The sequence below is a fragment of the Lissotriton helveticus genome, chromosome 7 (assembly GCF_964261635.1).
Source record: "Lissotriton helveticus chromosome 7, aLisHel1.1, whole genome shotgun sequence".
Taxonomy (NCBI): Eukaryota; Metazoa; Chordata; class Amphibia; order Caudata; family Salamandridae; genus Lissotriton; species Lissotriton helveticus.
Window position 1 is genome coordinate 97660776 of NC_136068.1, and position 17245 is coordinate 97678020.

Here is a 17245-nt window from a genome sequence, read left to right on the forward strand (position 1 = left end):
TGTTGGGTGCAACATAAAGGAAGGAGCAAAGCATTTTTTCATTAATTTTTTTTCTGCTAATGGACAATATTTCTATGAAGGGTATTCCATCCATAGTACAAGGTTGGCCGAATTTTGGCCCGGTAATTTTTTTCCACATATGCAAAATGCCTTTTCCCAACAGATTTATAAAACGTTTTTCTTGCTCCACTTTATTTTGGGTGTTTCGAGCAATGGTGTACAGTATGTAGTTTTGCATCTAAATTCTGAGGGGAAATTCTGCCTAGATATTTATCACGGATCAAACAACTTTCCGCCAATTTCCATTGAAATGTTAATTTTTTCTTTCTTTCAGAAAAAAACGAAGACTTTGCTTTTCTGCACATTACCTAAAAAGTAATGTTTCTCAGTATAGTCGTCCAGGGCATTTAAATACCTTTTTATGCCCAATTAGAGTCAAATACAATAAACTTAGATCATTGCACAATAGAAATGGATGACATCTGAAATTTCCCAACTTGGGTGTAAAGTTATTAATAGAACAAAAGTAATTGGATAAATCCCTTAAGTATAAAGGTAAAAGTGATGGAGCTAAAAGACATCTGTTTGAAGCTATTTTTAGTTGGAATTAACTCGGTGAGCTACCTGCCCCCCCCCCCCCCAACAGAACTTTACAACAGGTTGATGTGCACAACGTCATTATTCGTCTCAGAAGAGTCTCCTGTAAACTCATCCATGCTAGTTTTTCCAAAAGAAGGGGATGATCAACCCGATCAAAAGCCATGGAAAAGTCCATAAAAGCTGCATAAATAGGTTGATGTATCCAGAATTGTTTGAAGAACCATTATATTATCTATTGCTGGGTGATTCCTTATAAGGCCAGATTATTCACTCTGTAAAATATTTTGCCTTTTTGACGAGCCAAAGAGATGTTTCTGGATGCTCTTAGCAAAGGTCTTACCTACGGTGACCAATAAGGCTCTCTGTCTAAAGTTAGTTTTGGGGCTAATTTCTGGGTCTTTTTTAGTCTCGAGACATGTTGTTCACAGTTAGTGGGCTACAGCCTGCCCACAGGTTTACCGTTTGTTAGCTGCAATGTCGTCTCATAACTTTTGTTGCAGTTTGCCATGGCATGCATGCGCCATGCCTCTTTTTGTGTTTGGCCCTCCCCTTAGAGCATGGACAAGTACTTGTGTCCATTCGCTGCTCACTTTTTTATAGCTATTTTTAAAATTGTGTTTATAGTCTCCATACGAGTACTTGTGGTTTCATACCCCCCTTTCCCCATTCATGTTGCATCTTTTCTGTCTCATCCCCCCTGCCCTCGTCTGGTTTTTCCATATTTTAATTTTAAGCTTGGCTGCCCGGGAATAGGACTTGTGCCCCCCGCAGCATATTTAACTACAACAGTCCCCGTTTCCCTCAACCCCCCCCTCACCCTCCATAACGCGATATGCTCGTGTGGGGGGCGAAGAAAGAAATCGGGGAAAGCCCACTAGACACCAGAGAAAGATTTAGCCATGCCCCCACCACATTAGAATAGGGCATCAGTTTTTCTGTCTCCCCCCCCCCCACCCTCCCCCCGGGGGATGGATGGAGGCAATTACCACATATCTACCCCCATGGGGGATGGCAAAAACGCCACTCAATGCAAGGGAAATAATTACTTTATAAAAAATATATTAGGGTGGGGGCTGCCCACTATAATGGGGCATCAGTCTTTCTGCCCCCGGGGGGGGGTGTATGGGGGTAATTATGCCCATTCTGCACCTCGGGGGGGGGGGGGTGCGCTGCATTGTGGGTAAGAGAACCTCATTGGATCCCTGGAAGGCACACCACCCTGAAGGCCCCTGGTTGTCTAGCTTTCAAAAAGGTCTGTGGTTTGGAGATTTGCATTAGTGGCACCACAGCACGTCCCTAAATACTGCAGCTACCCCTATTGCTTAACTATAATCTACTATTTTTTTAGTTAAAGTGGATTGTGGGTATAACCAACCTTGTGAGAACCATGCAAGGTGTCTAGTTTTAAAAAATGTGCACGTTTGCTAGGTTTCCCTAGGCTCTGGCCGAGCTAAGGCCCAAAATGCAGTTGAGGGAAAAGGGGTCAGTTTTCAGTGGAAAAGTGTGATGTCCATCTTGTGTTTTGGCCCGTTTCCTGTCATGGGCACTAGGCCTGCCCACACAAGTGAGGTACCTTTTTTATCGGACGGCATGTGAGGGCATAGAATAGTAGAACATTTGTTATTACCAATTGGATCTTGCTGCATTTGTGGGCATACCCACAAAATCAGAGGTATCCAAATGACAACTGACCCTAAACTCCACATCTTGTGCCTGTTTGAGAAATACATAGGTTTCCTTGATACCTATTTTTCATTCTGTATATTTCACTATATCAAATGGTCTGTACTTGATACACAATGAAAGACCATTGTATGTTGCAACTCAGTTGTTGGCTCTGGGTACCTTTGGTCTTTTGGAGAACCTACAAACCCTATATATCCCCCGCAACCAGAAGGGTGGTCTAGCAGACGTAATGGGATATTGATTTTGTAAAGCGGCAATCGTGACAAAAATGTACAGATGAAAATGTCAAAATTGTCAGTTTTTTCCTACTCATTTTCAATATTTCGTTATTTCAGCAGTTAGGTTCTTTGGGAAAGCCTTGAGAGATCTACATATGTGAGCCCTTAATGAATTCAGAGTTATGCGTACTTTCTAGAAATCTAAAGCATTCCCTGATCACTCTTGGGTTTTACACTGGTTTTCACCACAAACTGGAAGTAGATTTAGGGCACAAAAAATAGGAAAGAAAGAGGCTACCTCTTTCAAAAATGTGAAAACGGTGGGAAAAAATTAGCTTTTTTTATTTGTCTCTGCATGTTCCTGATTGCTGGAAAGATGGTCACTTTGGAACAGCAAACAGTTCGTTGATGCCATTTTCGGGGAATAATAGCAGGTACTTATCCAGAGAACTTTTTGCTATTTTTCCAATAAACTGAAAATGTAACGATATTTTGACTATTTTCTCATTCCCCTTCAGCGGAGTCCACAAACGCTGAAAACCTTTACAATCCGCAGGATGTTAGAAAAAAAGAACAATGTTTTGGCATCGATACCTTATGTGGAAAAAAAGTTATGGAGCCCTAAGCGCCAACTACCCCCAAATAGCCAGAAAAGAACTCCACACGAAGTGGGTGGGGATGGGAGGGCATCAGTTATTGGATAGCTTGGTATTTATTCCATGTTCTTCCCCCAACCCCCACACCCACTATCTCAATAGCTGATGTTGTGTCCCCATCACAATTGAAAGCGGGAGAAGCTGTGGAATGTGAGTTACAGCAGAATCATGGAGAACAGTATATAAAGCCCTAAACTGAAAAGATTTTAAAGTAGAGTGATCATGAAAACGAATGCCCTAATACCCATGCACTCTGCGCTGTCTCCTGGCAACTTTCAAACATATCGCTGGTGTTGCTAAAAGACCATTGAAAAGGAGGAAGCAGCTTAAATTGGCAATTATAGCACAAGGCATTATGGGCTTGCAATAAACCCTGGAACGGCTTTCTTGACATTGCAGTTAAATGAACCCTGGGACGACCTTCTCCACATTGCAGTTATGAACTATTAAGAAATGAAGGTGATCCTCAGTTAAACAGATTTTGTCAATATTGCTGTGGTTCGTCTGGCGCAAAACACATTTTATGCAGAGAAAACAAATACACACAATTAATACATTTTCTTACAAAATACCCACATTTAAAACCGCTTCCAAGCTTTTGAAACTGGATAGTTGGGTTTTTCTATGTGCACTTGCAATGGGATAAATTATACCTGGGCCGGAAGTCTTTTTTTTTTATCGCTTTTCAAAACAAATTGCCTGCAGAGCTATTGATAATAGAGAGGAACGTGCATTTTATTGCAATAATGCTCCCACTTCCTCATGCCGCCACCGCCGCCCCTCCCTCTTCATCAAACTACTGCTCCTCCATCTTCTTGGCACTGCTTCTCCCCCTTTCCTCCATGTGCTACTGCTCCCCTTCATCGCATCACACTCACCCCACTCCGACCTACCCTATCCCACCCCACTTCAACTTGCTCAAGTATACCCTATCCATCTACCCCATATACCCCTCTATCCCATTTCGATCTAACCTACCCCACTACAGTATTCCCCATCGACCCCACCCTACCCACTACAATCTGCCCTGCTACAATCTACCCCAATCTAACCCACTCCAATATTATTTTTTTTTGTATGTTCTTATATAGCGCTCGAATCACCCGGAGGCAGCTCGGCGCTTGCCTTGGGAACCCGTCCTGGCTTTTCCCTGTGAGATAGCCCCTACAGGGCATCCCCAAGGTGAAAGCCAGGCATCCCGCCACGGGGGCCGTTGTGGAGATTAAGCAAGCTTAATGCCCAGAGTTGCAGAGTGAGAACCCATGATTAGGGCAGGCACCGGAGCGAGAATTATCGAGTCCGTGGACATTTGAGCTCAAGACTCTGCCGCGTCAGGAATTGAACCCTGGTCCCGGGTCTGACCTCTGCTCCAGGGTCTGCCTGCTCTAACCAGTGAACCAGTGAGTCACCCCTACTAAAATGTACACCACTTCAATCTACACAATTCCAATTTACTCCAATCTGCCCCACACCAGTCTACCCTACTCTAACCTACCCTGACCCAATCTACTTCGCATATATCCACCCACTCTACCCCACTCCAGTGTGCTCCACTCCAATGTTCTCCACCCAATCTAACCCACTCCAGTCAACTCCACTCCAGTGTACCCCAATCTACCATACCACCCACTCCAATCTGCCCACCCTAATATACCTCAACCTGTCCCACTCCAGTCTACCCAAATGTACCCCACCTCTATCTTCCCCCAATCTACCGCACCCCAATCTACCACAGTCAACTACATCAGTCTACCCCTCTTCAATCTATCCTACCCCACCCCAATCTACCCCACCTCACCAATCTGGCCTACCCCGTCCTAGTCTACTCCAGTCTGCCCCGCTCCAATCAATCAAGTTTACCCCATCTATCCTATTCCACTCCAATTTACCTCACTTCATTTTACCCCAATCTATCCCACTCGTGTACCCCACTTCAATGTACCCCACCCAATTTACTCTAACCTACCCCACACCAAAATGCTTCATACCAATCTACCCTAACCTGCTCCACTCCTAGCTACACCACATCACAAAACCCCACTCCAATCTGCTCCTCCATACCCCACTCCAGTTGTCGCCTCTCTACCTCCCTCCAGACTACCCCACTCCAGTCTAACCTATTCCAATCTACCCCACTCCAATCTACCCCACTCCAACCTACTCCAATCTACCTCAAACTACTCCACTGCAACCCACTCCAATCTACCCCACTCCAATCATATCCCACTCCAATCATATCCCACTCCAATCATATCCCACTCCAATCATATCCCACTCCAATCATATCCCACTCCAATCTACTCCCTCCAATCTGCTCCACTCTGACCCACCACAATCTATCCCACACCAACAACTCCAATCGATTTCAGTTAACCCCACTCCAGTGCCCCCTCCTCCTATCTACCACACTCACATCTGCCCCAACCTATCCCACTTCAAACTACCCACCCTGATATTTCCGCCTTAATCTTTCCTAATCTAACCCACCCCAATCTATCCCAGTCTGCCCCCAAACATCACTAATCTTCCCACTCCAATCTTCCCACCCCAATCTGCCCCCAATTTACCGTAATATACCAAACTCAATCTACCCCTCAACCCACTAAACTCTTTTAGCCATGCTGAGCAGCACTCACACTGGTGTACAACATGGCTGAAATACATTTCCAAAGCCAATAGCTCTCGTGTAGTGGAACCTATTGGCTTTGCCTTTGCTTGTTTATGTAAAGGAAGAATTATACTCCTTGTCCAGGATGCCGGTGTATTGCCAGAACGAAAGCAGTCTGCAAGTAGGCGTTCTAGGATATTTCCCTAGTCTTTCACATTAAGATTTCAATACAGATATAGGGAATTTAACTGGATTTTGCCAGAAAAAAATTACAGCTAATACGCACACATCGACTCTTTGAATTCTCGTACAGCATAGTTCTCTCAATATCTTTTCACCCATCAACCTCGACTAATCCATAATGCGCTCACCATTTCTCCCAAATCTTGAAGTGTTTTTTTGGGGCAGCTTCTCACTATATAATTGGGCTCCTTCAGTTTGCTCAGTGGTCCGTGCCTCTCTGCCATTAGCTTGTTATGGAGCCAGAGTGTCCTTTCAGTGTTTTGCTATGTCCATATCCACCAAGGTTCGGTCACCCCTCGGAACTCCCAGATCGTCTACAATACAGACTTGTACAGTAACTTTTGGTTGAGGCCTCAATCTGTTGACCCAGAACCTTCAAGAATATTTGAAATATGGTGCACAAGTAACGAATAATCGGACAGGCCCACATCATGTGCAAAAATCCCCCATTCCCTCTTAGCGTCTAGTGAAGGTGGATTCCATAATTCTGCGTGCTTTCCACAGACGTCTCAATATGACATCTGCAGTGCAAGGAGTTCAGTTGAATGAGGCTTAGGCGGTATAGCTAAGTTGTGTGGTGCAATGCATGCTTCCCTCCAATACACCTCTTCGAAAGGGCACATCCACCCTTCCCGTTATACCTTAAGGGTCAGTAGGTTGTGGGGAGAATGGTTAACCAGGGCTCTGTACATCTGTGAAATGCACCCCTTCTTATTGGGACCAGGAGAAGTCATGCTTCTATTTTTTTTCAAACTTATTTTTATTGGCATTAGGGTTATCATCAATCCTGTGTGTGTGTGTGTGTGTGTGTGTGTCTGTCTGGGTCTGGGTGTGTGTGTGTGTGTGTGTCTCTGTGTGTGTGTGTGTGTGTGTGTGTGTGTGTGTGTGTGGCTCTGGGTGTGTGTGTGTGTGTGTGTGTGTGTGGCTCTGGGTGTGTGTGTGTGTGGCTCTGGGTGTGTGTGTGTGGCTCTGGGTGTGTGTGTGTGGCTCTGGGTGTGTGTGTGTGTGTGTGGCTCTGGGTGTGTCGATTTGTAAACCCACCTCAGTTCTGAATAGACCGGGTAATAAGATGAACTGGAGGACTTGTGTGCATGACTGTTCTCATGGTGTTGTAGCACTCAAACACCTTTGTTAGTGCATAAATAGAGTATACCTGTCCGTGGTCTGCTTCTATGGTGGATAGGATCTGGGCCTTCAGGGGAATGTTCCTCAGTTTATATGGAGTAAATGGTCCAAGCTTCATATTAGTACCAATGGGGCATGTGTGGTAGTGTATGGGGGCAGGGACCTCAACCACTTGCTGTTTGGCGTCTAGTGCTGTGGCATCGGCTCAGTGTCTTAGATGCACTGGGGTGGGCGTTGTAGGGGGGACTCCACATAGACAACTCCTGATCTCCACTTTATTACGTGTGTGTTACCGTATTGTTTTCCAGTGTTTACTTTATTCCCAAAATTTCCCATTACTTCTATTTAAGTCCTCAACTACCTAGTTGTGTTCTCCATCAGACTGAGTGCACTCACTGCTCCCCTCTCCCTCACTCCAGTCACATTCCGGATTCTTTCAGGCCTCAAGGAGAGAGATGAAACCTTGTCTCGTAGCCTGTTGGATTTGAAATCTAGGAGAGACTGCCAAGTTTTAAAAGTGATTTTAAGGCAATGTTCATCTGATTTTTCATTCGCCTTGCATAATGGCTTGTTTTATTTGGATTTTCATGAAACGGTTTTATGAATGATTAAATGGACTTGTGAGCTGAATAAACTTATACTTGGAAGTGCATTGAACTATGTATTTTTCCTGCAATCTCAGAGGAGCTCTTGGGTTAATAGAGCTTAAAATTGTTGCTTAATAAATCGATATTTTCATGCACGAGAACGCCAAATTCTCTGCGAGCTCAGTCTCCCTCATTGACCTATACGCTACCTCATTGACCTATACTCTACCTCATTGACCTATACTCTACTTCCAACTCTTAAAGATTCCTGGAATGATTAGAACATATCCAAAGTCTTCTTTAAATGGATCATAGTGTTTTGGATAAGATAAAATAAAAAAAATACTTCTCACTGATGCAAGTATCTGTCCAGTGGAGTGGGCTAAGAAGAAACTGGGCACTCCTGTTGCTTCCCTGTCTTCCTATATTTCCCAATTAACATATCCTAAGAATTACAAACACAACTGCAGAGAGAAGGCAAGTTATCAAATGCGACATCCATGCAGTGCCCACAACCTCATCGACATCGAGATGGGTGTATCAAGTCTATCACAACACCTGAAGGCAGAAAATCATTTAGGAAGATGGAACCATTCACTCTATCGGATAGTCCAAAATTAAAAATATAAACCGTGCCTGCGAAGAGCGTACTTTGAGAGCAGTCGAGAAATGAGGGGACAGCTTCTCAGTAGACACCTTCTCGACCTAACAAATGTAGAGAAGGACCACTCAGAGGAGCAAAGGGGCAATGTTTACCACTCTGGACAAGATATATTGTTTGAATATCAAACATACTTAGGGAGCATATTTAATGGCAAGAACCGCTTGTGGCTTCACTCCCCTTTTGAAATGAAATACTGGGGCTTGGGAATAATGCATTTTACTGGGTCTAGCAAGCCTCAGGATTATAGCATCAAACCCCTAATACATCCTAAAACCACATCGAAAGCAGTTGTGTTATTCTAAATCCCCAGACAGATTGCCCCCTCCACAACCACCACACGAGTAAAGACGCGTGGCATGGTTTGCCTCACACTTTCACCCCTTTAACATCTTTTTTATGAAGCTTTTTAATATAATTGTTTGCTAAAAACCAAGATGGTCGAATGAATTATGTTTACATGGCTGACAAATTATCACAATTCGATGAACTAAATTCTTTTGAAAGGTAAGGAGAAACCATTAGAGTAGGTTGTAAGTGTACGTACTAAAAACCTATCTGTTAAACTTTCTTTCACCATGATTGTATTTGGTTTGTCCTGTCTGTGTAGTACAGTCTGATTAACTCCAGTTTACTCTACATTCAGATGGTGTAAAGGTGCCACCATGTTGCTGTATCTGATGTGTGCCTCAAAAGTTGATAAGTTGTACTCTAGATTGTAGCTTGCAGTCTTCTCTATATATTTGTGGCTGGCACCTGACCTAGTCTCTCTATTTCACTTTACTGTGCATGGCGAGTTTGAAAAGATTTTTTGTCCCCCCAAAAATTCTGAAGTCCTGCTCTTTCTTCCCCTACCTGCAGAACATCGTTACCAGCACCCATGTTTTCCAGAAGCGATTTTAGTATCTGGAGTATATTGAAAAAATGCATTGGATTGGTATGTATTTGAAAGCTTTTTCTCACTATCATCTCATCTGTCGCGCCAAGCCCCTTATTACTTTTTGTTTATAAAACTTGAATTTCATGGTTGATTAAATCTCTACCAAAGTAAGCAATTTCCTAAATCTTCGTTTTGCAGGCAGTGTTTATGAAATTTTTCAAGCATGTCGAAAATCCACAATCACTTTTTCCAGTGCTCTACTCTATGTATGTGGATATAATTCCCCTCTACAGTTTAAACTAGAAAAAGGATATGAGGTCTCAGACTATAACACTGTTAAATGTTCATTTATTATGTATACTTCTAACCGCAGGTTCCTCACCTTGTGAATATCCCCATGTGCCTGGCTAGATCTGGAGACTTTTCTCCGCAATTCCCTTGCGTGCAGGTCAATGTCGTCTTGCAGCTCAGTGTCGTCTGTCCTGCTCCACCCCGCCCGGACTTTGAAGTGGAAGCCCCTACATAAACACCATTTCTGCATGCTGACATTAGTCCTTTCTTTTTGTGCTTTCCCACACAGATCCAGGGCTTCCATGATTTCTGCCAAGCCTGACCCATGTAATGTTTGAATTCCCCCCCCCCCCCCCCCCCCCCCCCCAGTGTACAAGGAGCATGTCTTTTCCCTACAATGACAGGTTTTAAACTCTGCAAGGATTGCTGTAAATAAATATCAGTAATAGATCCTCACAAGGTCTGTCTCTGATTTTGGGGCTCCTCGCTCAGCAAAGTCTGTCTCTGATGTTGGGGCTCCTTACTCACCTTGACGTTGTGTGGCGACTGTGCTCAGATGAATACGAAGGTAAGCCGGGACTGCAAGGGCAAGCTCTACATAAAGGAGAATCACCAAAAGGATAGGATGGGCCCAGTTGCACTCAAATTTGAGAGCATGGACGCATTCTTCTTCCCTATGCCGGTTCCACAAGTGGCCGATGTCCAAGTCCTAAAAAAATCAGGTAAGTTCAAAAAGAAAAATCAGTGCTCTTGCTCATCCTGTCACTCTAACTATGAGGAGTCACACGGTTGTCAGGGTACCTCAAAGTCATGGTCTCAGTCTTCGATCACTGAACCGATCCCTGCTTTAATAACCATCTAACCAAGGTTCTATTTTCATCAGTGATGCTGCAGCAGATCTAGGCCTTCAAGGAGGCCATGCTGTGCATCTTCTCTACTCTACCAGATCCGACTGGAGCACCTTCAGGAGCTATGGATCCGAGGAGGCCTCCTTTTTGTCCTTGGCAGATCCGTCCCCAACACCAACTATGCTTCTCGACTCTACTCTGGGTTCAGTCCCGACTCTGGGACTGACACCTTCCCTGGCCATTATCACTGTGCTACGACCGACGCTAAGGTGCTGAGTGTGGACGCCAGTTGCAATGCTGCCAAAGCCGCCAATGGGCTGATGGTCATTTCTGACTCTGAAGCTAATCCACCACAGTCTTGATCAAAGTTGCACCCACCCCCTTGACCTCGGACTCCTTCAAATTTGAAGATGCATGCTCTAGATTACAGATTTCTAGCACAAGACTAATGACCGTTCCCAACTATATGATGAGATGATCCTATTACTGGACCTACAAGAGGTCAGTGATCTTGACACTTCACCAGACACTGGCCTCCACTTGCCTACTACAGACCCTTCCCCTTTCCTTTGCCATGATCATCAGGAGAGCAGCTGAAATTCTGGCCTAAGTTCTGTCTACCCTGGATCCAAGAGACTGAATAGTGGTATTGGATCTGCAAGACACCTGTTTTCACATCCACATTCTGCAGTCCCACCTGCAGTTTCCGGTAGGCTGCAAGCACTTTTAGTTTTCATTGCTCCTCTTCGACTTCACCAGTGCGCCTCGGGTGTTCTCAAGTGATGATGTTAATTGTTGCCCATCTTTGGAGTTTAGGAGAACCAGTCTTTTCATACTTTGGCGACTGGTTGGTGAAGGCAGGCTTGCCTTAAACAGTCATGGACCACCTCCAGATGACGCCCAATCTGTTGAAATCGCTATGTTTTTCCATCAGAGTACTGAAGTCACACCTGAATCCTCCTCAGAGGCTCTACTCAATAAGTGCTGGACATTCAGGCTTTGATCCCAATGTTTCAACCCTTGACCTGGGTCTTAGTGAGAGCGGCTTTGAGGCTTCTTGGCCTCCTGCATCCTGGTAGTGGACCATAGCAGGTGTCACGTGGGCTCTGCAGTGGGTTCTGAAGTCTTAGCACCAAGGGAACCTTTCAGATTCTATCCAGGTGTCAGAGGAGACTGCAAAATATCTTCAGTGATGGCAGCTGGGCTTCAAATGGACTGGTAGCAGACCTCTCTCCCTACCCTGCCCAGAGCTAATGGTCATGTCTGATGCATTGTTGCTGGGTTGCGGAGATGATCTGGGAGAGGTGGAGATCAGAGGATTCTGGCACCAGCAGAAAGCTGTCTACACATCAGCCTGTTGGAGTTGCAGGCTTTTTGCTTGGCATTGAAAACTTTTCTCCTATCCAACAAGTGGGAACAGGTGCAGATTCTTGCAAAGTGGGAATGGATGCAGGTACTCACAGACCACACCAACACCATGTGGTATTGCAAGAAACAGTGTGGAATGAGGTTGTGTGTCCGGTGCCAGATGGCCTTGCTCCTTTGGAATTGGCTGGATCGTCAGGGCATCTTCCTGGTGTTACAACATCTGGCAGGATCTTTATATGCCATGACAAACTAAGCTCACAAATGGTGGCTGCAGTCTCGGTGGGCCAGGGCGTCTTCCAGCAATGGGGAGAACATTGGCTTGATCTTTTTGCCAGCCTGAAAACTTGCAGTGTTAGACGTATGCCCGTTGGAGTTACCCAGGCAGTTCTCGCTCATACTGCTGTCGGCTGGATTGGAGCTCGGGACTCCTGTATGTCTTTCTGCCTCTACCCCCCTTCCCAAAAGTTCTGAAGAACATCAGGAACGACCTACTCTAAGTTATCCTGGTGGCTATGAGTAGACAGTGGTATCCAGAACTTTTGGCCATGCTGTCCTCTGATCCAATTGCCCCTTGTGGAGGACTTTATGTTGAGCCTGCATAACGTACAACTCCCGTCCTATGTAGTGAGTGTAATTTCGGCATCCAGGCATCCCTCGAAGACCATCTATGTGCGACGTGTCAAACCTTTGCAAGCCCAGTTCTCTGACATACGATTGTTTTTTTTTTAAATTCTTAGCACAGAAAAGAAATGCAGTGGCAACATTTAAAGGTTATTTGTTTTCCCTATTAACCTATTTACGTTTACCTGATGAACCATCCTTATTCAAATCACCTGTTTTTATGCTTTTTCTAAATATGCTGACCCATATGACTCCGCCAACACCATTGTGATGCTCCATTGGGACCTCAATCTGGTTCTCACGTTAATGACGTGCACTGCCTTCGAGCCTTTACATAACTGCCCTCTACTTACATGGAAGATATTGTTCAGCATAACAATAAGATTAGCATGTTGCAAGCACTCTATGTCCATCAACCGTATCACTTTCCTTTGGGAAAACCTAGTACCCAGGACTAATGCAGTGTTTCTCCTGAAAGTTGCCATGCCTTTCCACATAGTGCAGTCTATTACCCTGTCAGATTTCTTTGGCCCTCCTCAGCCATCTAGGAAGGGAGACTTCATTGTCTAGACCCAAAGAGAGCTTTTACACCATTGGCACCAAAGACCATGGGGTTGGAGATCTGCTCTTTGTGGGGTTCTCTTGGCCGAATAAGGGAGAATCTTTGCAGAAACACACCACCTCTAGATGGATTGTCTTGTGAATCAAAATCAGCTACGAACTGGGACAGGAAATGGCCTACTATCTCATTCCACCAGATCAAAGGCAGCTACCACTGTGCTGGTGATCGGGGTGCCGGACCTGGACATCTGCCAGGCCACAGTGTGAGCATCAGTTCACACGTTCATGAAGCATTACTAACTGGATAGCTAGGTCAGACGGGAAAGGCAGATTGCCCATTCTGTCTTGCAGGATTTTCTCATCTGAGTAATTTAACGGTGTTGGATCTAGCCCTGATCTCTTGACTGGGTGAGGGTATTCTGCTTAATTCAGAAACTCTGTCCATCAACACCCCTTGTTGTTAAATATTTTGTCCACCCTAAGCGTGGAAGGGTATACTCAGATGTGAGTCCCTTGCTCATTGCACCATCAGGATTCAAGCAAGCCGGGTCGACGACGGCTGAAATGCCAGAAACCGGTCCCCGGAAGCTTGTTTCCTTCCCAGTGTAAGAATTGGCTTGGTAGTTTGGTTTGCCCTGTTCCCATCATGCACTGGGACCGGAACAGACTAATTTGCACATAGCCAGGTTCTGAACTGGGATGGTGCAGTGAGCTAAAAAACGGTGTTGGATCTAGCCCTGATCTCTTGACTGGGTGAGAGTATTCTGCTTAATTCAGAAACTCTGTCCATCACCACCCCTTGTTGTTAAATATTTTGTCCACCCTAAGCGTGGAAGGGTATACTCAGATGTGAGTCCCTTGCTCATTGCACTATCAGGATTCAAGCAAGCCGGGCCGACGACGGCTGAAATGCCAGAAACCGGTCCCCGGAAGCTTGTTTCCTTCCCAGTGTAAGAATTGGCTTGGTAGTTTGGTTTGCCCTGTTCCCATCATGCACTGGGACAGGAACAGACTAATTTGCATATAGCCAGGTTCTGAACTGGGATGGTGCAGTGAGCTAAAAAACGGTGTTGGATCTAGCCCTGATCTCTTGACTGGGTGAGAGTATTCTGCTTAATTCAGAAACTCTGTCCATCACCACCCCTTGTTGTTAAATATTTTGTCCACCCTAAGCGTGGAAGGGTATACTCAGATGTGAGTCCCTTGCTCATTGCACCATCAGGATTAAAGCAAGCCGGGCCGACGACGGCTGAAATGCCAGAAACCGGTCCACGGAAACTTGTTTCCTTCCCAGTGTAAGAATGTGCTTGGTAGTTTGGTTTGCCCTGTTCCCATCATGCACTGGGACAGGAACAGACTAATTTGCATATAGCCAGGTTCTGAACTTGGATGGTGCAGTGAGCTAAAAAACGGTGTTTGATCTAGCCCTGATCTCTTGACTGGGTGAGAGTATTCTGCTTAATTCAGAAACTCTGTCCATCACCACCCCTTGTTGGTAAATATATAGGCCACAGTGTGAGCATCAGTTCACACGTTCATGAAGCATTACTAACTGGATAGCTAGGTCAGACGGGAAAGGCAGATTGCCCATTCTGTCTTGCAGGATTTTCTCATCTGAGTAATTTAACAGACCCCCTCAACCCGGGAAGGTACTGATTTGGTGTCTGTTCACAAGGTGAGGAATCTGCAGTTAGACGTATCCATCTGAAGAACGCATTCAGTACTGCTCTTTCTGGTAGATACTCTAACCGCGAATTCCTCACTGACCCACCCTCCTCCCCTTTCTGTGGAATGGACTCCTCTTGTCCATGTTATTAAGATTATAATTTAGAGATCTGCATCCTAGCAAATCTGATTACCAAGGCTCCGCGTTCAATGGTGTGTATGAGAAAGAAATTTGTCATCTCAGAGACGTAGGGGCCCGACATCACTTACTGGGTGTGACGGGCAAGACGTGGAGCCACCCAAGGCCACCTACCAATGCGCAAAGGAATTGTTGAGAAAATTCTCTGAAACCAGTCTGGCACCTGGGGATATTCACAAGGCGAGAAATCTACAGTAGAAGTATCTACCATAAAAAGCGTTACTGAAGGTAAGTAACTTGTATCAATTAAATATCGAAATCAATTGAAAATATGTTACCACACAAAATGTAGACGAAAAGAGAGCCATTAGACGAATAGAATGTACACATTTGCTCCCAAATTTGAACATGCTGCTATTTGGGCGAGGCTTCTCAACGCCCCCTTCTTTGTCTCTCCTGGATCTTCACAGAACCTAGAAAGGGGCTGGGAAGGTGACAGGCCAGCATCCACCATTCTAGCATTCAAATTAAGTCTGCGAAGACCCGAGGGTAGTGGGAATGAGGATCCACTCAACTACTTTTAATCATAAAGTCGTCTATCAAATTGGATTGTACTAGGTAGTGTCCCATGGTGCAATTCATCTAGGTGCTACACCCTCAGTAATCCCTTCATAATCTCTCCCGGGTGACCCTGTAGCTGCTGAGTCCTACTTGGTTTTGAGAAATAAGTTAATTCCTTGAATCAAGCACACCTGCAGCCGTTTCTCTCTCACAGTCAAATGTGCACTCACTAGGTCTCCAGTCTTAACATTTTGCCGTATTCGGTAGGTTCAAAAGGTCCTTTTTTATCTCTCTATGGCTCTTGCGACTCTGCCATGTATCACTTGTGGGAACTGTGGTCTTCAGCAAGTTCCTTGGCTTCATGGAAAGCCAGTTGTAGGCCATGTCAGTCTGCGTGTCTGACCACCCTCAATCGCTTGAGTCTACAACTCCTGCATAGGTTCATACCCGGTTGCAGCGTTCTCAGATGGTTGTGGTGATGCAGCTTTACCGGACATTGATAATCGGTGGCCGTGGCAGATGCAATCCCAATTGAACCAGTCATAGTTGATCACACTAGTTGCAGCCCTGCCTGGTCCAAGGTTCACCACGCCAGTTTAGCCCCCATCTGAGTCTGCGATGTTCAAGGCCATTTCACCCTCATCTGGACCTATGATGATCACAGCAGTTACAGTTCCAATCAGGATCCAGAATGAGAGATCAAGGAGACAATCAGTACGCACAGGTCCCGCTAAGCTCCCTCTTAGGCTTTCGGGTCTTTCTGGATGTCCCTTAGCCACCGGTATCATACGGGGCCTCTCTCCTCCTTGATAGTCTCTCCTCCTTTAGGGCCAGACAGACTCCTTCCCTCTCTTTGCAGTAAAGTTCTATGAACTACAGGCACACCCCACAGCTCCTTCAGCAGCAAGTTAACATTTCAAATTATTTTGCATCACCGCTGGGAGACTGGCTGTCAGGCAGACACCTTACCTGGTTGCACAGCAGTCCATATGAGTATTCTGCGGAGTACTCTCTTGCCCTGTTCATAAACTAATTCGAACTGGACCAAGTGTGATGTTTTGGCCCCCATTTTTATACACCACTTCTATTTGTGTGATGTATTTACACCATCTAAAACTGCAGAACCTGTTTGGGGTGGTTCTTCTTTCAAGATTCCTTGTCAGGCTGCTCTTAGGCACAGCCTTTGTGTAGAGTGATACTTCTCACAGTAGGTAGCAATGAGACTGTCTGCAACATGGGAAACACACAATAATCAGGGGTGGAGTGTGAGGTTTATGTATGAGGTTTCTTTATCTGGCTGTCATCAGCCTAACTGAAGGAGTAATCATGGACATATGAAGGACAGGCGCCACCTTAGAAACTTATGCTTATTATTAGTAAGCATTGCCAATAGCATTCAATCTGGCTCACCCAGCGATGTCTGCCCCCCCCCCCCGGCTCGCTATAAAGGAGTTTTGGAGACCACAATAATAGCTCAGATCAGTCTTATTGTGTCGCTCTCCTTCCAAGAATGTCAGGTATTGGATGCATGGAAAACTGCTCAGTTTATCCCCCTTAAAAAGAAACCCAACATCAACATCTCTCAGTTCCAGAACCTTCGCCCTATCTCCCTCCTCCCCTTCTGCGCTAAAATCGTGGAAAAGGTGGTGAATAAGCAGCTCATGAGTTACTTGGAGGAACACTCTCTCTTGCATCCCACTCAATCGGGCTTCAGAGCAGGGCACTACACAGAATCAGCCCTACTCTTTTCCACCGAGGGCCTAAGGAGCATAGTGGATGATGGAGAGACAGCAGCGTTGGTTTTATTAGATCTCAGTGCAGCTTTTGACACCGTGCTGCACTCAACGCTGCTGTCCCGGCTGTCTGACATGGGAGTGAAGGGACGGGCCCTAGCCTGGATAGAGTCCTTCTTGACCAACAGGAGCTT

The 17245-nt window shown here is 45.4% G+C and overlaps 1 protein-coding gene across 6 annotated transcripts in view; it reads left to right on the forward strand.

Moving 5' to 3' along the window:
- OSBPL2 (oxysterol binding protein like 2) overlaps positions 1-17245 on the forward strand; it is a 341693-nt gene that overhangs the window by 160467 nt on the left and 163981 nt on the right. For all 6 annotated transcript variants that reach the window (XM_078651596.1, XM_078651593.1, XM_078651598.1 and 3 more), the window contains one exon: positions 9246-9321. In XM_078651596.1, the coding sequence (XP_078507722.1) occupies positions 9246-9321 (76 nt within the window). The remainder of the gene's footprint in view (positions 1-9245; positions 9322-17245) is intronic.